General features: G+C 42.1%; 2 protein-coding genes across 2 annotated transcripts in view; one reads left to right on the forward strand and one right to left on the reverse strand.

Annotated features, from left to right (window-relative positions):
• Window positions 1-490: 490 nt before the first annotated feature.
• LOC109467233 lies at window positions 491-4,918 on the forward strand. The gene is made up of 6 exons (XM_019765176.1): window positions 491-594; window positions 702-808; window positions 1,410-1,571; window positions 1,965-2,210; window positions 2,358-2,765; window positions 3,468-4,918. The coding sequence occupies exons 1-6, from the start codon at window positions 491-493 to the stop codon at window positions 4,916-4,918; spliced, it is 2,478 nt and encodes an 825-aa protein (XP_019620735.1).
• Window positions 4,919-4,945: 27 nt separating this feature from the next.
• The window catches only part of LOC109467244 (kinesin-associated protein 3-like), a 74,763-nt gene continuing 55,630 nt past the window's right edge, over window positions 4,946-24,078 (reverse strand). Inside the window, 2 exon segments of the mRNA XM_019765186.1 lie at window positions 4,946-6,131; window positions 8,046-8,145. Of these exon segments, the coding sequence (XP_019620745.1) occupies window positions 5,969-6,131; window positions 8,046-8,145 (263 nt within the window). The 3' untranslated portion in view covers window positions 4,946-5,968.

Genomic DNA, 24,078 nt, shown 5'->3' on the forward strand with positions numbered 1-24,078 from the left:
AAATAGTGATTTGTGGGGATTCTTGGTTGAGGCATAATCTCTAGGCAGTATCAAAAAAACAGTATCAAATTTGCCAGGCAGTATCCATTGGCCGGGGAGGGTCCAATATGCCATGGCAAGGTTGGTGGGAGTAGCGACAAGAAAGGGGCCATATATAAAAAGGTCTTCCCCCATCAAACTTTGCTTGGAGAGTAGTAAAGGCCGTTCTAATGAAGACTTGAGTCGAAACTGGTAAACGTTGTGCCGTCATATCCTTTTGACGTCCATTGGACTATGCACATAGTTACGAGTAACAAAGACACATGTAAGTTAATACAGTGTCCCAGATCATATTTCGTACATGTTAAGATCATGTTGGAACAGGGGCAAGCGATTGTATTTGTAACTTTAGTACACAAGTATTGTACAGGGTTCAACGTATGGCATCTACATGTATGGGGGGTGGGAAGGAAATATTTCTAGGATGTTGACAACAGTCTGGTTATTTTAGATGGCGCTGAGAAGAAGGAGCGAGCCACCAGAGGGCACAGACACGGCCACGCTCTCGCCTTCAGACGGGACTCAAGGTGTTCTCGCTAATGATGACATGTCCAGGTGAGTGACGTCAGTTGATGAATTGGACTTAAGGCCGCAGAACACAGTATTAATTATTTGATCATTTCTTCATTCCTTCTTTGCTTCATGCATGCATTATCTACTAGGCAGTACAATGATGAACTGCAGAAAGGAGAGAAGGCTGTACAGAGGGGAGACCTGGACTCAGCAGAGAAGCACTTTGCAGCAGCACTCAGGCTCGTACATGTCAGAGGTAGGGAATTCTTACTTAGAATACCAAACAACATGAACACATTGTCATGAAAGTTACTAGTAATCTGTGTTGGTAGTAAAGTGCAACATTTTAACATTTGTCGTACATTCTGACGTGCATTCTTTACAGTCACACACAGAGGAACAATGATCAATTTAAGTTTCTAGCAGTAGGACGCCTAGTGTTCTATATACCCCAAACTCCAAACCTGGTTCCTGCCCAGAGACAATCTGTCATAGCCATAGGAAGAGCACTGAGGAACGGTCATAACATCACTGTTCCCCATGCAAGAACCAAACGACTGCAGCAGTCATTCCTGCACTACGCCATCAGACTTTAGAACATCTTACCTTCCGGGTCTTGAACCTACACTGGACCTCGCATAACTTGACCAAGCAACATTGTGTATATTTTTTGGAATACTTTTGTATGTGTCTTTTGTATATACGCTATACTAGATGTTTCCCAACATTGATGTGGAAAAATGCGACAAATTGTACCTAATTTAGGGGGATGCGCTTCTGCTCATCCCTGCTGTTCTACATTTGTGAAAAGAATGAGCAATAAAGATAATAAATTACGAACGTGTTGTTTTCTACAGATCCTACAATTCTCCAGTACGAAAGAGAAGTATCACCGCTGCACAAGTTGGGCGATGTCTACTGCCGGCGAGGCTGTCAAACAGGTGACGGGGGAGACTTTGTCAAGGCGGCAGCACTCTACCATGCAGCACTGGCCAGGTCGGGGAAAAGAGCATTAAAACGTAAGATTAACAAAGCAGTTGTACAAGTAGAAAGACAGTTCCTCGAATATGGCTTAGGTATAGATATCATAACAGAAAACATGTATGGTGGTAACACTCTTACACACAAGGACCAACTCAGGAAAATTCGAGATCAAATCAAACACGAGATGGAAACCATTGACCAAGACTCGAACCCCTACATACATGACGAGGAAAGTCAGTTAGCAAGAGAGATAGAAGCCAAGCGGGCTGACGCTGTCAGACAGTTGTTTGATAAAATTGCAGAAGAAAGAAAAGAGTTCATTGGGCGTCTAGTAGATGAGTGTATCTCAGTGATGGGTCCCCCTCCCTGTAAGTATGCCCTGATAGGTTTGGGTTCACAGGCCACAGGACTGGTAACTCCGTACTCAGACCTGGAGTTTGCCATATTGGTAGAGGAGGAAAATGAAGCAAACGCCGCGTATTTCCGCCGACTGACTCACTACCTGCACCTCAAGGTGGTCAACCTGGGAGAAACCATTCTCCCAGCCCTGGGGATCAAAAGTCTGAATGACTTCTACTCAGACGACCCACTGGAGTGTTGGTACTATGACTGTGTTACACCACGTGGGTTTGCATTTGACGGCTCCATGCCAAAGGCAAGCAAGACTCCACTGGGTAGGCAAGGGACTGCAACTGAACCACCCAGTGAACTCATCCGCACACCAAGTAACATGGCTGGTATCTTAGAAACAGACTTTTCACTGTACCTGGAGGAAGGTTATCACCTCTGTAGTGTCTTGAGAAATGTTTGTTTGATTGCAGGAGAGCAGGGGTTAGTAGATGACTATGATGCTCTTGTAGTCGAAACTCTGCAGTCTCGTGGTGGCGAAATGGCTCAGCAACTGGCAAAGGAGACGATTCGCGAGAATTTTAGAGACGCTCAAGGACAAGTACCGACTGCCATCCTATTGGATGTGAAGAAACAGATCTATCGCTTCCCATCTCTTGCAGTGGACTGTTTGGCACTGAGGTCAAACATCGTCCCCTCGACCGTTTGGCAGACCATTGAAGACATGAAAACTGAAGGGGTTGTCAGTGCAGAAAACGCGCATCACCTGAAGGTTCTGGTCAGCATCTCAGCAGAACTCAGACTGAGAACCTACATCACAAACGGTGGACAGAAGGAAAACCTGTCAGCCTTGTCAGCGATGCCAGCATCACAGCAGAACAGTGATGAGCAGAACAGCAAATTACAAAAGGTGTTCCACATTCCTGATGTGAACCAGCTGTTCAGATATTACTTTACAGCAATGCCTTTGAACCTCTTTCTGTCAAACGAACCGGTTTGCAATAATCAAAAGTGCACGTTGACAAACATAAGTCTATTTCAAAACTCTCCATTAGTGAAAGGGGACATGTATCTCTTATTGGGCAATAACAGCGAAGCTATCAAATGTTATGGAAACGTCAGGCCTGATATACATGTAGTAGATGATTCGGAACTGGTAAAAGTCACATCGAATTTGGGGACTGCGTGGAAAAACTTGGGCGATCAAAGAAATGCAATGAAATATTTTCAACACGCCCTTGAGATGTCCCGGATACCCCATGGACCAAGCACGAGGCCTGATACTGCCATGTCCCTGGTCAAGTTAGGGTCAGCCTATCATGACCTGGCTGATTATAGGACGGCAATCAGTTACCTTGAGAAAGGACTGGCCATGTTCAAGGAAGTTGATGTCAATGAGACAACATTTGACAATATACACTCTGGTACTACTGATGCACTAACCCTTCTCGGGTTGTCTTATGACAGGCTTGGTAACTATGAGAAAGCACTTCACCATTTCGAAGAAACATTGAAGATGCATCAGAAATGCTATGGTGTAAAAACAGCACATCGCGATATTGCCACCTCATATCACAACATAGGTTTAGTTTGGAGCAATAAGGGTGATAATAAGAAGGCCGTCAGCTCCATCGAACAGAGCCTGAAGATGAGGAACACTCTGTATGGTCAGAATACAGCCCATCCTGACATAGCGGTATCCTTAACCCTGCTGGGAGCAGCCTGGCATGAGCTGGGGAAACCTCATAAGGCTCTCAACTATAGAAAGTTAGCACTGAAAACGTACACGGTTTTCTATGGCGACAAGGCACATCCTCTTATTGCACATTCACTCAGCAGTCTTACAACGTCGTGGAACAACCTGGACCCAAAGCAGGCAATCATGTATGCACAACAGGGGGTGGACATGAGGAGAAGACTCCATACTGAAGCCCATCCTGACACTGCCGGTGCTCTCAGCAACCTCGGGTCCGTTCTGTGGAGGTTGGAGAAACATGAAGAAGCACTCATATGCTACGAGGAGGCTCTGCAGATTTTAAAGACGGTCTATGGTCCAGATAAACCACATCCAGCCATTGCCAATACACTCAATAACCTGGGGACAACATGGGGTAAACTGGGGGATAGCAGTAAGGCAATGACGTACTATGAAGAGGCACTACAGATGGACAAAGCCGTACATGGTCAAAACACACCACATCCTGAAATTGCAGAAATTCTTGCCAACATGGGGGCGGCCTGTACTAACCTTGAAAATCACCAGGAAGCACTGACCTACCTCGAGCTATCATTGGAGATGTATCAAAGTGTCCTTGGTCCGAATGCGGAACACCCTAAGATTGCTAGCACACTCAATAACATGGGACATGCGTTGCGATGTTTGGATGATGACAGTAAAGCCGTTGAACGCTATGAACAGGCGCTGCAGATGCAGAAAGCGGTCTATGGTGAAAACACTACACATGCGACCACTGCCGCCATACTTAGAAACTTGGCAGTAGCCTATGAGAGCCTGAAGAATTACCCAAAAGCACTGGGCTTCTATGAACAGTCACTGCAAATGTCCATGACTATCTATGACTCTCATCCAGCAGATCCACACATTGCCTCTACACTCAGAGAAATGGGATTTACTTGGAGCAAACAAGGTAATCACAGGAAAGCCGTTGACTACTTCGAACTGGCACTGGAGAGGTGTGAAACAATCCATGGCACAGCACACCCTCAAATCGCCCCATTGCTCCAATTCATCGGGTCGGCTTGTCTTCGCCTTGGTGAGAAGAAAAAAGCCATTGACTGCTTTGAGCGAGCCCTGCAGGTGCAGAGAAACTTGTACGGCGCTCGTGCGGAAACTCTTGGTATCGCTGCTTCACTCAGCTGCCTGGCGGCAGCCTGGAAAAAGCAGGGTCATGACCGAAAAGCGAGAAAGTACATGAACCAGGCAAGGCAGATGGAAAGGAAAGTAGCACGTCAGGAGTCCCAAATGACTAAAGTCCATCTTAAACTGAATAAAACAGCCACCTTGGAGGGATAAAAGCAATTAAGCAGATAACTCAGAGACGAGTTTTATTTCAGATGTCATTACTGCTAGTTGATCCAATGAATAGCCTTGGGTCTTAACAGACAACAGAAACAAACCAACAGCCCCTACAGCAGTGTTTTAGGCATATATTGGCTTCCTTTTTTTAATTCACTTCACAAACACAGCCCTAAGTACAGGTAAAAAACACATCACAATTGATAGCATAGGCATTTGCCCTTCAAAGGAAACTTAACAAATTTTCTGTGACTCCAGAATAGTCTATGCTCTCATGTACATGTATATAAGAAGGATAAGTGTAAATTGTGTTGTCATAATATTTGATGTGCGGCATGCTTTGGACGTGACTGATGTTAAGTCTTGAAAGTGAGCAACAAATTTGTTACCAACTTATCTCAATTAACAATACTTTTTCAGCCCTAAGTACAGGTACAAAAACACATCACAAATGATAGCTTAGGCAATTGCCCTTCAAAGAACACTTAACAAATTTTCTGTGACTCCAGAATAGTCTATGCTATTGTACATGTATATCAGCAGGATTAAGTGTAAATTGTGTTGTCATAATATTTGATGTGCGGCATGCTTTGGGCGTGACTTATGTTAAATCTTGAAAGTGAGCAACAAAGTTGTTACCAACTTATCTTAATTAAAAATACCTTTTTAAACTTGTTATTGGATTCATTGTAAGTGACAGTCTTGTGTCTCCTAGTCTTACAGCTGTTTTACTTTGCATTAAAAGTTTATTACGGTAACCAAATCAACTGATTTGTCTTGTTATCGTCTTCACATCTCTAATGATGTTGTTAGCTTACTTTTTGAAACATTGTTCATTGTGTTGAATCAGTTGCCCTGCCCTATATCTTTACCAGTATCCCAGTGTAAGGAACATTTGGATGAGAATATTCCTACCATTTGTACATAGTGAATAACAGATGACTGAAATACGACAACAAATTTGTTACCGACTCATTACATTTTGTACGCTTGTTGCATCCTTTACTATTACAGCTGTAATGTTGTAATGGTTTAGTTAATACTCCCCTATCTGTACCCGTATCCCGGGTGTTCCCCCTCCATATCGCCCGGTGTTATCGGACGGCCGTACGGATCCACAGGCACCTCGTACGGGTACGCCGGACGGCCAAACTCGTCCACAGGCTGCCCGTTCATCATGAAGTACGGACCGTCGTATCCTGGGTCGTACCTGCAACACAACAGCCAATCAGCACGCTTGTATGGGAGCCAACAGCCAATCAGCGGGCTGGTACAAAAGCTAACAGCCAATCAGCACACTGGTATCATCAGCAAACAGCCAATCAGCACACTGGGACAGGTCTACTGATTGGCCAATCAGCACCATGGACAGGTCTACTGATTGGCCAATCAGCACCATGGACAGATCTACTGATTGGCCAATCAGCACCATGGATAGATCTACTGACTGGTCAATCAGCACCGTGGATAGATCCACTGATTAGCCAATCAGCACCAGGGACAGGTCTACTGATTGGCCAATCAGCACCATGGACAGGTCTACTGATTGGCCAATCAGCACCATGGACAGATCTTCTGATTGGCCAATCAGCACCATGGACAGAACTACTGATTGGCCAATTAGCACCATGGACAGATCTAAAGACTGGCCAATCAGCACCATGGACAGATCTACTGATTGGCCAATCAGCACCAGGGACAGGTCTACTGATTGGCCAATCAGCACCATGGACAGATCTACTAATTGGCCAATCAGCACGCTGGAAGGGGAGCTAACAGCCAATCAGCACCATGGACAGATCTACTGTCCTCTCACCTTCCCCTGCCTTACTAACCTTTGCCCTTTGCCCTTTCACCTATAACCCTGACGTGCACAGATGACCTAACACCAGCAGCAACCCTGCTATACCCAAAGGTACAACCTGAAACGTGTGTATATCTCATGAGCACATTGGCAGAATGTACTGCACCTATAAAACCTGGATTTTTCCTTTTTTTGTTAGATGTTTGGTCAAAGTTGTATAAAAATTTGACATTCAAAAACTGTAGATGGTTTTTGCACTGGTAAAGTATATTCTGCTGATGTGCTTGTCTCCTGCTGCATTGTGTGCCATGCATGTTAACCTGCACTGAATCCAACATTACGCCATGTATGTACCCCTTGGATGTGTGAATGTTAAACCTGGTGTGCGTGAGTCTGTGGTGTTGTGACAGGGAGAGCGGCTGCCCGAATTCATCCAGCACTCGGCCATCACTCATAACGAAGCATAGACGGGAAACAGCAGGACTGTAATGTAGGTGTTACATGTACAGGTGGGTGCAGCTCCATTTGGGCAATAGTACATGTACATACTACGTGTACCGTATGTGTTATATGTACAGGTGGATGCAGTTTGGTGTCTGGGAATAGGGGGCATTTGAAAACTTACATGTACGCCCTTTGTACTGGGAAACAGGAGTGCTGTAATGTAGGTGTTACATGTAGGTGGGGTGGGTGCAGTTTGGTGTCTGGGCAATAGGGGGCATTTGAAAGGCATGCATGTACTATAGGCCCTTTGTAATAAGAAACAGGAAGCCTGTAATGTGTTACATGTACAGGTGGGGAGGGTGCAGTTCCATCTTTGGGCAATGGGGGGCATTTGAAAGACATACTAGTGCTACATGTAGTAGCATGTCCTTTGTAACAGGCAACAGGAGGGCTGTAATGTGTGTGTTACATCAAAGTGTTGAATGTCCTTGGTTACATGTACAGGGTTTTGTGGATGCGGTTCGATGTCTGGGCAATAGGGGGCATCAGATGTACATATACTTGTATGTAGCATCGCATGTAAAGTAAGTTTACTATAAAAACTGCAAGCACTTTGTAATGGACACTGCCTGTGTGTCTGTTGTCAAATCAACAAAAAAAAAGACAATTATAGGTGTAATTTTATTAGATAATTGTTATTTGTGCATATATATCTTGTCCTAACTATTCATTGTTGTTTTTCTATGTCATATGTCCAGGTATGTGTTAGGTGTGCACGCTATCAGCATACTTGCTGCCTAGTGCACACTTTGTATTGTCATGTTGCAATTCTGAATAAATAAATAAATAAATAAAAGACAGAAGTGCTGTACCGACCTCCCGTACCCAGGATGCCCCATTCCGTTCTGCATGCCGTAGTCGTCGAGCAGGTCTGACGGACTCACGTTTCCGTCATGGAGGATCATCCCGTCTGCATCTGTACAGGACACAGGGAACAGGTAAATAAACAAACAAACAAACACACTGTGGGTCAGGTGGAGGATCGTCCCGTCCGCATCTGTATGGGACACAGGGAACAGGTAAATAAACAAACAAACAAACATACAAACACACAGTGGGTCAGGTGGAGGATCATTCCATCTGCATCTGTACAGGACACAGGCAAATAACACATTACATGTAGCTTCCTGATAAAGCCATTATATATAATTATACTGTCTAGCACATGTAGGTACATCTCAATGCTTTATATATAAAACTAAATACAACTAAATAGCTCCTGAGGCATAGCAGGATTTGTACAATCATGTTCAGAGTTGTCCATAGGGTTAGATGGAGTATACTTCCATCTAGATGTGCCTGGAAAAAAACGCCATTGATAGTCTACATGTATAAACTTTTCTTTCTTGTAACCATATCTGAACAAACCAAAGAACCCATAATAACCCTGCTTGACCTTGACAGGTGACCTCTGCAGCCATGATACAGAGGGTGGGAGGGGGGCGGTAGTGTTTACACAGACAGGTCGGGTCAGGTTTCTACATAAACAGCACACAGACAGGGCCCAGCCTGCAGCAGATTTGCACAGTCTGTACATGAGGGGAGGCTGGCTGGAGGGTGGCCTTAGTGTGGTGTGGGCAGGCTTGGATACAGTACTGTGGGGGTCTGTAGGGAACAACAGTTGTAAGAACTTGGCCGTTGGATGTTGGACTTTAGCAGAGGGAGAAACTGTGATACTTGGGACAAGAACTGGTAAGGATTTCTTATAAACAATTCAGATTAAGCCCTTAAGATGTTTGTTTCATTGTGGGTCTAGAGAGAGGAGGACTGAGATACAGTACTGTAACAGTTGTGTGTTGGTAAATTGTAGGAAAGAACACAGTGACAACTCGACAACTGGACTTGGATTATTTGTTTAACTTTTAAGCAGGAGGGTCCATCCTTCGAACATCAAAGACAGTGCAACACTTCTGGTAAGGGTTTCTTATGGACAGTTCTCTCAAGATGTTTTACTGTCAGTGTCTCCTTGCCTAGTCTCCTTGAGGACTGAAAAGCAGTTCTCAGGAAAGTTTACATTGTCAAGCACTCTACAACTGTTAAGACCATGTTTTCTTCATCAACTAGTTGAAAACAGTAACAGTATGAAAACATGCTCTCAAGTCCGCAGCATAATGATTTAACAGTAGAGAGGCACCATCTACTATGAAAATGAAGCCACAGTGCGAATATTTCAAAACTTACAGTAAAATTGGGACTCTCGACTCTAGCCACCTGGCAATATCCTTAGGAACTAGCAGAACCCATAAATTTGTCTACAAGGTGATCAAACCGCGTTTTCTTTGTCACAATTCTGTAACCGATACTTAAGATCAACAATCTGATTTTACACAGAGGAAAGAGACAGCGAAAGTTCTCAAGTTACATCTGAAAACAACCTGGTAGACCCCTTAAGAAAAGCAGGGCCCACAAGTCTGTCTTTAAGGGGTCTGAACCTTTATCGACTTAAGTAACTGATACAGTGAGTGATAAACATTATGAACAGGGAAAAGGAAACATTGTAAAGTCTTGCTGAAACTTTCTGCTGCTAAAATTCTTTCTTTGGCTTCTTGTATAAACAATCTCAAACCACAGGTCTGTTGGTAAGGTGATCAGACTATGTTTTTTTGTTTTTTGTTTGTTTGTTTTGGGGTAAACCACCTATGCTATAGGAATAACAATGCAGTTTTGTACAGTAAGTACAAGCTGTGTAAGACCGGACTGTAAGGTCTAACACCAGGAAGGACCCCAGCTCTTTTTGGTAAGTGTGGCAGGTTCTTAAAACCCTTGTCCTGCTGAGCGCAACAATTGTTGTTCTGCACATACAGTAACATCTATATATATATTATATAGCACCCTGCATAGGTACGATTTGGGGGTATTTCTCGTGCAACGCATCACACCGCAGCGAAACGCAACGAATGCGGAAGTAACTATGCCACTGCAGGGCAAAAAAATTTGGGGGTCTATGATCTGATTAACTCATTAAGACATGAAATTATTGAAAAATAGTGTGCCAGGAATGCCAGCAGGACAAGGGTTAAGTGTGCTCGGGGTGTGGCTCTCAAACACAGTGCCTTTGGCTATATACCTCTCATACGAGAGGATGTCCCTTACCAAAGCTAGGTACTCATTTTAACTCGAGTTGAGTGAGGAAATAAGTGCCTTTCCCTTGAAGGCTACAACACAACTGGGACTGTCAGAGATTCGAACCCAGGACCTTTGGATTCTGAGTCAACAACCCTAACCACAAGACCACCTTGCAAAACTGTTTTCTTCATCACTTTGCTTGGAGTATCCGTTAGATGTAAGTAGTTACTATAAGTGATAAACATTATAGACTCAACGGGAAAAGACTTCAAAGTCTTGATGCTAAAAAAAAACAACAATATCAAAACTCTCAAGTTTCCTACGAAAACAAGATTGAACCACAAGACTGCAGAAGGTGACCAAACTTTCTTCAGGTGGCTGATGTAAGATGTGATGAGGATTACAGACGTAAGACGGTCTTCAAAGTCTTGCCTTAGAAGTTAAGAAAGTATAGTGTTTACCTTAATTATTTCAGGTGAAACTCTTAACTTTAAGACTTTTTAAAAGTTTAAGTAGTTAAGGTAAGACAAGTTTACTGGACAAAGTTGGAGTTTGCATGTAAGAGTTTATTAGCAGGTTAGGCCACACCAATTTAATTTGTTGGTTCTCAGATTTCAAAAAATATTGCTGGAAAAGAATGATAAAAACAAAGCTAGGTTTATGTCTGACTTGGTGCACTCTGGTTTATGGAACATGGTCATATTCAAGTTCAAGTTTCAAGTTTATTTATTTTACCAGGGAATACCTCAGATCCATTGATCTGCTTTTCAGGTATCCCTGTGCACATACATTAAAACATACATTCATAAAAATTACATATTGAACCCAACAATATACAAAAATGTTACAAACATGTACATGTACAACACAGTTTTCCTCCCTGCCTTTTACTTTTATAATGTCTACTTTCACCTTAAAATGTCTGAGAAACAAGTAAATAATATGGTAAGGTCTTACTGCGAGTTGTGTAACATTACTCCAGTATTTCCCCAACAGTCTCCCATATTCTCCATGTAACTTAGTCAGGAATGTAAATGTTATGTCCAGTCTACAAGAGCAGACGTCCTGGTTTATAAACACTGCAGACGGATTAAATACAGCTACAAAACAGGCAGCACTCGGAAAACACAACCCTCCTGTTGTATCCAGAACCACGCTTTATCCAGAACCATGCTTTATCCAGAACCATGCTTTATCCAGAACCGTGCTTTATCCAGAACCATGCTTTATCCAGAACCGTGCTTTATCCAGAACCGTGCTTTATCCAGAACCATGCTTCATCCAGAACCATGCTTTATCCAGAACCGTGCTTTATCCAGAACGAAGCTCAGGCACTGTTGTGGATAGTCCACACATATCCAGAACCATGACTGGGGGAAATCTTCTTTGAAATGTGTAGACTATCCAGAACCCTGCCTGGTCCTATAACCCTAACCCATTCAGGCACAGAACTAGACAGGCACAGTTCTAAAAAGAACACCTCCAGAACCTGTTAGCAGGTGTGTACCTCACCTGTGCACACCTGTATAAACCTTACCGTATCATATGCCTAGCATTTCCTGTAAACTGTACCTGCTAATTAAAGGAAACCAGCAAGTTTGACTAATAGTATTTGGACCACACATTGTAGTTACTGTAGATACATGACAAGGTTACACACTCCTACAGGTTCAAGTAATATCGCATAAGTATTCTTTAGTGAAAAATATCAAATATAAAAAAATTGAATGCAGAATCCATGTCCAGCTTACAGGGACAGTTTTACACTAACCTGACAAAAGAAGGACATCCAGCGTCTTGTCCTTGTCCTTCATCAGGAAGGGCATTAGTGACCTCTAAGCCAAGGTGAGTAAACATGTCCGCCATTAGGGAGTGTTAATGGGGACAGTACATACTGCTGCAGAGAGACAGACCCCCCCCCCATAACATACTAGAGTCGGTATCCCCTCCCAACATACTGGAGTTGGTACCCCCCCATAACATACTGGAGTCGGTACCCCCTCCCACATTACATGCTGCAGAAATGGAGCCCTGCCACCCCACCCCCCCCACCCCCATTTCCAATCCCAATCCAATTGACTTTCATTTAGTATATTGCAAGTCAAGTCAAACTTTATTGCGCAACACTTGTCTCAGGTACAATGTATGGCAAGTTATTTAGAGATGCAACTCTCTACTCTAATATCTATTTATTGCTTAAGTAGGTATCCTTTAACTGAACTTATCAATACTTGTCTAATATTACTGACACTATTTTATAAACATGACATATACAAGGACAGTGACCCACCACCATCCTACATACAGACACTGTTACACACATTACATGACCACCCTCTCCAATACTTGCTCACCCCAATTCAGGGAGGATTCCCAACTTGTTTGACCCAGAAAAGCCCATCTGTGTGACAGTGAAGGCCAAGTGTGACCATGCAGGGAACAGACACAGGGAGTAAATTTGTCCTCATGCTGGTTCACTAACATCACTGTGTACATATAAAACACAGGGGCATGTAACGTCTATACACACACATGGATAGGATGTACATGTACGCACACGTGTGTTACTGCATCATATACATATGTGCCCAGATGAGATACATTCTGTATAATGCTCAGATGGGGAACATACTGTATGCTATATGCCCAGATGTCCGATACGGTAACACAGATACAAAATGTACAATAATGTTACCAGACTCTGCTAATAAAATATGGCTGTGGCATGACTTGTACATACAGGTACATGTACATTCAAACCTATGACAACCTTAAACATAAGGACCATAAAACATGTACTTGCATCAAAAGGAAGGAGGCCATTATGCAATAATAAAACATACAGTTATTGTACAAGTATGTTCTGTGCTCATACATGTACTCCATAGTACATTACATTATGCTAAGATTCTCATCTATACTATACACTCAAACTTTAAAATTTCTTCACCAGTTCCTTTCAATGTCTACATTTCTCACATCTTTAAGAAACACTGTGGCTTGACCCCTGCGACCTCACCCTTTACTTTCACTGTTTGCCTCAGAAAGTTCCTTAAGAACAACCCAAGAGTCTTTAGCTGCTGAGGTCAGAGGTCAGTTGCAGGGGACTCAGGGTTTATAAATAAAGAGACCTGGAGAATCTTACAACTTCCTGGGAAGACACACCAGATCCTCGGGTTAAGGAAACAGGTCAAGATGGAAAGTGAAAGTCCTTATTCCTGCAAGACATCCCTCAAGCCCATGGGAATACATTAGCAAATTGAATGCATTATTTTTAATACACTATCAACAAACAAACTCCAATATCTATATGGGAGAGACATTGCAACTTTCAAGTACATGCATTTATGACTTTTCCTTAAATTGAGCTGCCCAAAATTCAGTTTCAATTCCTAATTAGAAAGCAGTATCTTCAAAATACAAAGTATTCTAATGAGCAATTTTATTGCTTGGAGGAGAGGATTGAAATGAATTATTGTACAACGTACTTTCCCATCCCTATCCAAATGCAACCATGGACCAGTCCTGACCAGAGCCCTTCAGGCCTGTTTAATAATAAACGGTAACTGTAACAGTTACTGTAAAAGTTACACTGTTAGTACTTAAGTTTAAGACTTCTGCCTGGGATTCTGATTCAGAAGACCGGTGGCCCTTACTAAGGTCTGTCTGTACCAGAAGACTGCTTCTTAGGCACTCCTTGGGTAAGTTCTTATACACATCTTGGACCTTGGGACATCTTCTTTAAGGCGTGTGACAGAATGGGGCCAGGGTGGTGTTGGTGGGTCTGGAGGTGTTCTGAAGGAGGGAGGCAGATATTAGATCTGAACTTAGCAGGAGGTGTGGGTATCTGTTACAGTGTCTTCAAGACATGATTAAGACATTCAGTCAGACCTAGCAGGAGATCTTGGTATCTACGGCTTCTTGAAGAAGGAAAGACAGGAGATCTTAACTTAAGCAGGAGATGTTGGTATCTGTTACTGTGTCTTCAAGATTGTGGCATAACAGCAGAGTGCTCCACTCGGAACCACAAGGTCCCGGGTTCGAGCCCTGCCATGACACCGATCTTGTGCCCTTGGGAAAGGCACTTTACACAACTTATATACACCCTGTAATAAGTACAATTAAAGTGCCAAAACTATATCATAGCTGGTAGAGGACTATACGTGTACCTCTGCAGGTATTTTGAGAGGGCTTAATTTGTGACATACAGAGTCTACTCTATCATTCTTTGTATACAGTATCCTGACATACTATGCCACTGTATAAAGTTTTAATTAAGTGATGTTTACAAGACAAGGCTAGTTTTTCTGGGTCAGGGTGCAGTTAATGATAGAAAGGAGCAGTCGTGTTGTGTGTTACACCAAATTAATGTTTATTGTTCAACAAATTTGGCCTCTTAACCTGTCTCTTATATTTCACAGTATGAAAATAAACATTGAAGACTTCTTCAATTATAGCTCATTAAAGTTGAATATTTCTGTATCTTTTTCACTTTTTCACAACAAACATACATGTAAATGTAATTACAATTAGTGTAGCCGTTTTAATGATCTTTAAACAATCAAAACTACCCCGGTACACAACAAAAAGCTGAAATGCAGACCTTTTAACACTGAATCCTTACAAATGGGTAAGTTGACTTTGCAATCAGAGACTGAATAGATCTCAAGAAATAACTTAGTTCATGCTCTGAGGGAATGTTCTTGATCAAATACAGTAGGTACCATGCTGTCTGTGTGTGTTTGAATGGAGCTCAAGAGTTCTTCCCAGTGTGTTTAAATGGTTTTTTCTCTAGTAGTAAGTGTATTTTAATCTTAGCTTTAAGTTTAAGTCCCAACACTTGATCATTTTTGTGTGTATTTATGCCCTATGTTTAAGGGAAGATCCAATGCCCAGTGAGTTTGAATACAGTACATGTAGTAGGTTCTTGACAAAAGTGTCACTGTCACTGTGACAGCATTTGTAAGTGAAAGGTTCTTGCCCCTGATTCTGTGTACAACTCATAATGACCAGTGTTTTAGCCAGGTTCTTGTATTTTCCCCAGTATCTCTATGTGTGAGTAAGTTTGAGTTTGAGGGAGAGTCTGTGTGTGTCACTGTGACAGTATTATGTGTACAGTGAATTTGTAAGTGAAAGGTTCTTGCCCCTGAGTCTGTGAACAGCTCATCAATGACTTGTCTTCCTGTGTTTTAGCAGGTTCTTGTATTTTTCCCCAGTCTGTCTACATATGTGTGTAAGTGAGTCGTGAGTTTGAGGAATAGTCCAATGCATAGTGTGTCACAGCATTTGTAAGTGTAAGGTTAAGATTCTGAGTCTGTGTACAGTTCATTAATGCCTTCCTGTGAGTTAGCAGGTTCTTGAATTTTCCCCAGTATCTCTATGTGTGAGTAAGTTTGAGTTTGAGGGAGAGTCTGTGTGTGTCACTGTGACAGTACATTTGTGTACAGTGTATTTGTAAGTGAAAGGTTCTTGCCCCTGGTTCTGTGTACAGCTCATTAAACTCTGACTTCCTGTATGTTAGCAGGTCTGTGTGTGTTTGCCCAGTAATGCGAGCAGGTTGTAGGGTTAGGCCAGACCTCCCCACAGGTTATTTACAGGTCTCGGTCCAGAATGTGATACAAAAACTGTGTCTGTTGGAGACAGGCCAGCGACAGGCTAACAGAAGTGGTGCAGGAGTATCTGTGGGACATACACGACTGGTGAGAGATACATGTGGGACAACTGCTATAGGTTGTCTGTTTGGGACATTGTAAATTTAAAGCAGTAAAGTCCTATGTTCTGACACTTCCATATTCTGACAACTCTATATTCTGCATCTGAAGTATGCTCCAACAGTAACCCTAACGAGAGATTGAGAGAGAGAGAGAGAGAGAGAAAGAGAGGGATAGAGAGAGAGAAAAGGACAGAGAGAGAGGGAGAGAGAGAGATAGAGATAGATAGACAGAGAGAGATCTGGTGTTAGTGCATGCGTGTGTGTGTGTGTGTGTTTTTTGAGTGTGTGTGTGTGTATGTGCGAGTGTGTGCATGTGCATGTGTGTATGAAGTACAATGTATGTGGTGTACAGTAAGCTAGGTCAGGCTGGGGTTGAGTCGTTCTGGTTCAGTGAGAGCCTGTGTGAGCATGCGTGTGTGTGTGTGTCTCTGTGTGTGTGTGTGTGCGTGCATGCGTGCGTGTGTGTGTGAGCATGTGTGTGAGCATGTGTGTGCGTGTGAGAGTGCATCTGTGTGAGTGAAGTGTGTGTCTGGTGTACAGTAAGTTAGGTCAGACCTAAGGGTTGGGTGGCTGTGTGAATTTGTGTGAGCATGTGTGCATGCATGTGTGTGTGTGCGTGCATGTAAGAGTGCATCTGTGTGTGTATGAAGTGTGCAGTGTACAGTAAGCTAGGTCAGGCCAGGGTTGAGTGGTTCTGAACAGGTCAGTGAGAATCTGTGTGAGCATGTGTGTGTGTGTGTGCGTGCATGTAAGAGTGCATCTGTGTGTGTATGAAGTGTGCAGTGTACAGTAAGCTAGGTCAGGCCGGGGTTGAGTGGTTCTGGTTCTGAACAGGTCAGTGAGAATCTGTGTGAGCATGTGCAGCATGTGGGGAATGCAGACAGCCTGACAGCTGGGTTAATTAATGGTCTAACATCTGTATCAGGGACAGGGTTAGTACTGGCATATAAATGTGGACATGCTACAGTACATGACCTAATGGCCTTGTTACCAAACTTATTCTAGCTGCTGACTCTCTCTGGTACTACAAAAGGACTAACTCCCTTTATGTTCACAGTAGCAAAAATTCACGGTCTGAGAAAAGTGTTCACAGAGCTATTCATGGTGGCGACAGGTGCAGGAAAAAGGATAAGTTCACGGTACAGAAGTGACAGTGAAAACAGTGAGCATAACAGTACAGTGAAAAAAAAAAACAAGAATTACAGTAAAAACATACTGTAGCTATCAGTTCATACAGTAAGGAATTGGGGCATCCTGAATTTGTATTCATTCATTCATCCAAGATATAGGGCAAAACAAAAAAAAGAAAAAAACATCAAGAGTTGATAAAATTCAGAAAAAAAAAGTTTAAAAAATCATTTCTTGATGCCGTTTTCTTAATAATCCCAGCATGCTATAAGAAACTGACCCAGACAGCAAGGAATTTGTCCTTCAGTTGCCCTCTAGCTCGTAAACAATTATAATGAAATTCTGAGATTATCATCAAATTCTTTAAGAACCTGGGCAAGGCTCCTTCTGTCAACCCAAGTGGCTCACAGGAATTCTAAGAAGTTTATCAAAACTTCAGAATATCCAAACGTCAGAAATCTCAAAACAGCGTCTTGATTGTTTGTGTGAGATAAGTGGGTAATGCCACTTAAATATTTCTTCTAAGTCTCCGTCACTAAAGACTGGAAGAAGGAATTCCTAACATTTAAAGTATAAGCCTATAACAAACACAAGAATGTTTTTAGTGATCTTCAACTGGAATGAAAAGATCAGCCCAGATGTTTGGGGACTGATAAGTTATCAAAATGTCGCGGCTGAAACCATTAAATACGGTTTATGTTACACCGGATTGGGTCTTTATAAAGTCAGCTTCACTGCTGATAAATGCTGCAATGTTGTTTTTGTTATACAAGTAGGATTTAATAGACCAAACCCCTGTCCCTTGCCATGTTGTTTGAACTTAGACAAAGTACAAAGTACAAAGATATCTTAGGTGCAGCCACTAAGTCATTGGTTGAGCTAAGTGTAAGTGTATAGCATCAGTTTAGAAAGCATAAGATATATAACATTAAGCTTATTACACTCTTTGAGGGATACAATTACTGTAGACATGCAAGCCTGTCCATTTAGCCTGAAATTCTGGCCTGGAAAGGTTGGAACAAATGAAGGGATGACGCCTTCAGCACCAAGGACAGGGACAAAACACTGATCATTGTACCTGGGAAATTCCCATCACTGTTTTCAACAACAACACTGAAGTACAACAAGCAGACTTGAATCTCTTTCCAGTTACATGCAAGTCGGATGAGCAACCACACCCGGGTTTCGAACTCACAACCCTCTGGTCCAGGAAGCAGGGCCACCAAATTATGCACTCCATACAAAGTATGACAACCCTTAAACTCACACTCACTTACACACATATATAGAGAGACTGGGGAAAAATACAAGAACCTGCTAAAACACAGGAAGTCACTGATGAAATGTAACGTTACACTCATGGGCAAGAACTTTCCACTTAAATGCTGTTGTACATGTAACAGTGGGGGGTTTATAGGCGCTAACAACTGACCCGGTCGATGGGTCTAGACCTTTTAGCCGAATTGTTACAGCGTTGGGGCTGTGAGCTGGTGCCTGGGTTTGGTGTTGGTTTAATTCCCGGCCCGGGACCAGGAGTGTCTTTCTGCTTCTACCCTCCTAATTCTTACACTGTCACAGTGACACCTTCTACTCAATACCCTTCTACTCAAACTCACTGGGTAAGGATCTTCCCTTCAACCCTGTCACTTCTCAGCTTGTTCTGAGGAAACCTGACACCTCCTCAAGACTCCCTATCACTCCCAGCAGCTTGTTGTTTGCGTACATGTAGTCGTGAGTCTGAAGTGCCAGTAAGACATGGGCAAACTCATCATGCCTGTCTTCAAGACTTTCTCACAGCATTCTAAGGAAGACATACATGTACATGTAGGTCTGACTTGTACATTCCTAGAGCCTTGGCACTCTTTTCTTTGGTAGTGTTATGCTTGAATCATACCTCTAGTTATTGGCTTACATGTATAAAAGTCTTGGACCTACAATGTAAATGTAAAGAAATTTGTCAAAGATAAATGATCTTTCTAATAGTATGCAGAGGGTCAAAAGTTGAACATGTTTCTCGAAACCAGGGTTATCCTCACAAAACCCTTCTTAGTACTTAATTTGTATTACACCTAACTTGACATTTGCAGATTAAAGAGGGCAAGTTTGGGCTTCCTACTTAAGCTCTTGTACATCCTTAGTAGAAGTAAAACCCATGCACAAGCCAAGAACACTGACAACAGATAAGTGAGCTTTCTATATGCGACGGAGGGTCAAAAGTTGAACACGTTCTCAAAACTGATGTCCCTACAAAACCTTTTTCTTACTAATAATCATATACACCAGGACTGGTCCTTGTAACCTTACATAATATAGATACAGATATGTAAGTTTTCTAAAGATGGCAAGTTTGGTTGTCTTAGCTCTAGTATAGCTCCTTAGTTTATCCCTGCACAATCCAGGAACACAAGAGAACAGTGTTCAGAGTTGAGAAGAACATGGAATTCCCATCAAGATTCCAGCAGTAAGTACATGTTTACTGTCCTGACAGTGTTTAAACAAACCTCGATCAGAAGCCCTTTCATGTGTGCGCTTGTCATTTTTTACCCCGAAAGTGTGAAAGATTCAGGACAAGGAGCTTCAGGCTCTCTGGGAGGACAAGCACTTCCAAGTCTTGAGGTAAGTATATTGTACATCTTGTATTTCCCAAGAACTATCATAGACTGGAAGTCGTTGCCACCAAGCACAGTTGGGGCATCATCACTAGAAAGCTAGGCATCATCACTAGAAAGCTTTAAACAACTCCTGCAATCAAATATGCAAAGAGTGAGTGTAACAAGCCGTTCGGTGTGATATAGCTAGCTGCCGCCGCGCCATGTGCCTGTGAAGCTGGTGTGTTATGCCGAAGGGCAGTTATACTGGCTATACAGATACAGATACATAAATGCCAAAAACTGTTACTCAAGCAACTGGATATGAAACAGTCACAGACGTTTCGGGTAGCATCCACTACCTTTCGTAAGTGACACTGGAGAGTTGTCAGAAAAGCAGGTTTATAAGACTAGTACGAACTAATAATAATAATTGATTGATATGCTGAAACATCTGACCCTTTCCAAAATCATATCCAGTTGCTTGAGTAACTGTTTTTTGGCATATCTTATTACCTGGATGTCTATTGATGTTACCTGGATGTCTTACTATTAATTTTTCTTGGCTGTAAAGCTTACATGTGTTATTGGATGATCCAGGTTAGAGGAACTGTACAGTTGGTAATCTTATCCTGGGAAACTACAAGTCAAGTTCAAGCTGAAGCGGAACTAACACAGGAAAAGTGCTTTAAATGATCTAAATTTGTTCCACAGGATCTTCCTGGGTTGGTCTGGGATAGACATGGTTGAGTTTGACACAGAGAACTCACTGTTACACTGACAGAGAAGTGCTGTGTGATTTGTGGAAATGGGTTGGTTTTCACCATGGTTCAATAACAGTAACAGCACACAGGTCCAGCACTGAAACACATGTACAGATCTGTGCCAAGTTTAACTTAGCCTGGGTGCCAGGCTGTTGCCAGGGCAAGTATTACCCTGTCAGGCTTTCCCATGCATATGGCCAGTATACAGGCTAGGCCCTCCTTGGCTCCAAAGCTAACCTGGGAGCCAGACTTTCCAAGACGAAAACTTGTTGGAAAGTTAAGTACTTTACTCATGTCTAGGGTGACCCGAGAAGAAGAAGAAGAAGATGTCTAGGGTTACACTATTTCAGATCTCCCTATCAAAAAGTATAATAAATTTTGCTGTTTGTCTTGAATTATGCTGTATTTGACAGTGGCTATAATTAAAAATGCATCATGATAATTTGCTGAGTCCTGACAGTTGATACTGACAATGGAAGAAAAGAGGAAGACCAGTCTTCTTGCAGCAATGAATCTACCAGGAACCCCCGTTCCACGTTGTCCCCCCCCCCCCCCCCAGAAAAGACAAATGACCCCTGACACCCCTGCCCCTGTAAACCACACACCAGCTGTCCGTCAGGTCAGAGGTCGGCCGGAGACTGGCCTTGAGTTACCCTTAAGTACTTGACCTAATTTTCTCCCTCACATTTTCTCCTCCCTCTCTGTACAATATTGTTCCTCCGGCTCATAAGGCTTCATCAAGTCAGTTTGTTGGTTATTCAGAAACAACTATAGAGAACATTTTATTTTGTTTCGTTCACTGTATTGTTTCATTACTTATGCTAAACTTGATTATTTTGTTTAATAATTGATGTATTTTTTCATTTTGTTTATTACCTTTCCCTTACATCTTTACTGTTATTTATACTTTACTTCTTGATAAAATTGTAATAATTGCAAAACCATGATGGGGAGGATATCAAACAAGCCTTTGTGGCTTTTCTTCCACACCCTGCATGTTTATTTCCATTAGTATATTTTGTAAAACTTTTATCATGTATGCGCTAAATTAATAGGTAAATAAAAAAAAAAAGAAAGGAAAATGAACATGAAAAAAAAGCCTGAAGGAAAGGTCAGGTTGTTCTATTTTTACTTGAAAATGCCCAGAACCGATCTCATACATTGTTACAGCCCGACCTCCCATCTGGCAGCCCCAGCCCCAGCCTCCATGTTCAGATTTATGTCCATGGATAAAACAGTTAAGCAGGTAACAGGGCTTTAATCCAACCCAGTCTCCCAACATCCCAGTTTTCCCAAGTTCCTGTCCAATCTAGGTCAGTTACTTCCCTCTGTCTGTGGAAACTGTGCTGTAATCAAGCCAAGACTAGTGGACTGCAGGTGATTTCTGATCTGGATGCAAACCAAGAACTTCTGTGTGAAAATCTGTTTCTGTCTGAAGCTATTAACCTCAACCTAGTCTGAGTAGTGAGTACCATCCCTGTATTATGGTAATACTAGACCAGCATTTTTTAAAACTTTCACATTCTTATTTAAGAGTAAAAAGTTAAAAGTACTGGAGGTAGTGCTACAATTTTAAAGCCTTTCGTTTTTGTAATTCAAATTTGCTATGACTGTACAATTGCTATAATTATGGTAATACTAGACCAGCAATTTTTTTGAAACTTTGAACTTCTTATTTACTGTAACAGTGGCACTTCAATTTTTAAAGCCTTTTCTTTTTGTAATCCAAGTTTGTTCTGACTGGACGATTCCTTAAATTAGTTTTCAACAAACTGGGTTATTCACATAGACACAATAAACCCTTCCAATGGCAATAAAAGAACAAAAAAAAAGAAATCAATGTCATTGACTTTGATAATTTCAAATCATACAATCCCCCCAACATCCTAGTACCCCCCATTTCACCCCCCCCCCATCCCTATACCGCCTGACAGGAAAACAAATGTTCCCATTAATCATCAGAAAAATTTCACAACAGTCTGGAATTTTCCATCACATTTCCTGCATGTCCTGCGTGCCAGGCCAATCTATTTCCATCTGACAACATTCTCACTGGAATTTTGACGGAATTTTCCTGCTCTTGATGACAGATAAAAATTCCTACAATTCCGGACAGGAAAAACTCTGTATATATGTTTGTACGTCTTTAATCCTTTCATAAACTGTGATGATCTCTTATTTCCTACCCTGCAAATTGAAAAAAATAATTCTCAGACTTAATAACCATCAAATAAATCGTTAAATTCCATATCTCCAAATGGAAAACTGTCTTATACAATGTATAAGACAGTTTAATGTTAGCTATATCTTAAATTCTTACACTTCATCATTTGCCTTGCACATTCTAGGCACAAGAAATTACGCTAAGAGACTTCCTAGAGAATCCATTTCCTATTTACTTGCTCCATTGTAACTGTGTACGTGTGAAAGAACTAATTTGCAGACCCCTAATTCCAACCCCCACCCGTTACAGGGGTATTTACAGAGGACAGTTCGACTGTTTGGTGAGAAAGTCAAGTTCAGACCTGGCACCCATGTGTGTCAATCTGCAGTGTGACAAATTCTCATTCGCTACACAAATTTGCCACACTTGGGATGAGACAAGCAGGTCCAGCTGGGAGGATCGCTACATGTGTCATATTGTCTCTTTAGGAGGGTCTTTGGGATAGCGACTGAGCACTGACCAGTTTCACTTTCAGGTACCATTTGTCTACTTTTTATTCCACTTTGAAAGTTGTTTTACCAGGTAAGCTGATAATTCACAGATAGGCAGATATTTCTGGTAATATAAATTAATGATATTATTGTCAGCTTGAGTGGAAACATTGGTTTCAGAAGTCGACAGTTTTGTAGTCTCATGTTTTAGAAGTGTTATTAGACAAGAAAATATTCGTAAGTGATCTGTTCACCAGGCTAATACAAAAGGTCCTGTAGATCTTTATGACAAGGCAGGAAGGCTATCTTAAGAGGCCTGCTCTCCAGGCTACAAAGTGTTACAAAAGATTAAAAAGAACTTGATTAGGCAGACAGTTGCCCTACAAGGCCTGTTCACCAGGCTACAAAGAGTTATAAAAGATTCTGTAGACGTTAATAAAGACGCTCTCCTAAGAGGCCTGTTCACCAGGCTAAAGGGTTTGAAAAGATTCTGTAGAACTTCATAACAAAGTAGGAAAATTCTATGAGGCCTGCTCTCCAGGCTACAAAGGGTTACAAAAGAGTCTATTGAACTTATTCAGACAGTTGCCCTAACAGGCCTGTTCACCAGGCTAAGGGATTATAGCACCTTGCCCTTGAAGCAAGTGTCTTGAGACTTGAGCACATGTAGGTCAGGGTCAGGGGGAGTGAGGAACAAAGTCCTTCCAGCTGGGCCTGAAGGTCACGACAGAGGTCACCCGCACATAAACCTCAAGGTCAGAAGGTCGAGTTCCGACCAGACAGATTAGCCTCATGGTTTCTGTAGTGTTATACTCGGGATGGGAGGAAACAGCCAGGAGGGAAGCAATCTAGACAACTTCAGGCACAATTTATCACTATTATAAACTATGAAATAATAGATAAATCAATGAGCCATGATCAGACATGATTTTGTA

The sequence above is a fragment of the Branchiostoma belcheri genome, unplaced genomic scaffold, assembly GCF_001625305.1.
Source record: "Branchiostoma belcheri isolate BF01 breed outbred unplaced genomic scaffold, Haploidv18h27 scaffold179, whole genome shotgun sequence".
In the NCBI taxonomy this organism is placed as follows: Eukaryota; Metazoa; Chordata; class Leptocardii; order Amphioxiformes; family Branchiostomatidae; genus Branchiostoma; species Branchiostoma belcheri.

Excerpts from the sequence above, each read along its gene's own strand:
- LOC109467233 (XM_019765176.1), top strand. The coding sequence starts at position 491 with ATGGCGCTGAGAAGAAGGAGCGAGCCACCAGAGGGCACAGACACGGCC. Across the intron at positions 595-701 it reads GCTAATGATGACATGTCCAG|GCAGTACAATGATGAACTGC; the intron begins GTGAGTGACGTC and ends ATTATCTACTAG. Across the intron at positions 2,766-3,467 it reads GCCAGCATCACAGCAGAACA|GTTTAGTTTGGAGCAATAAG; the intron begins GTGATGAGCAGA and ends ATCACAACATAG.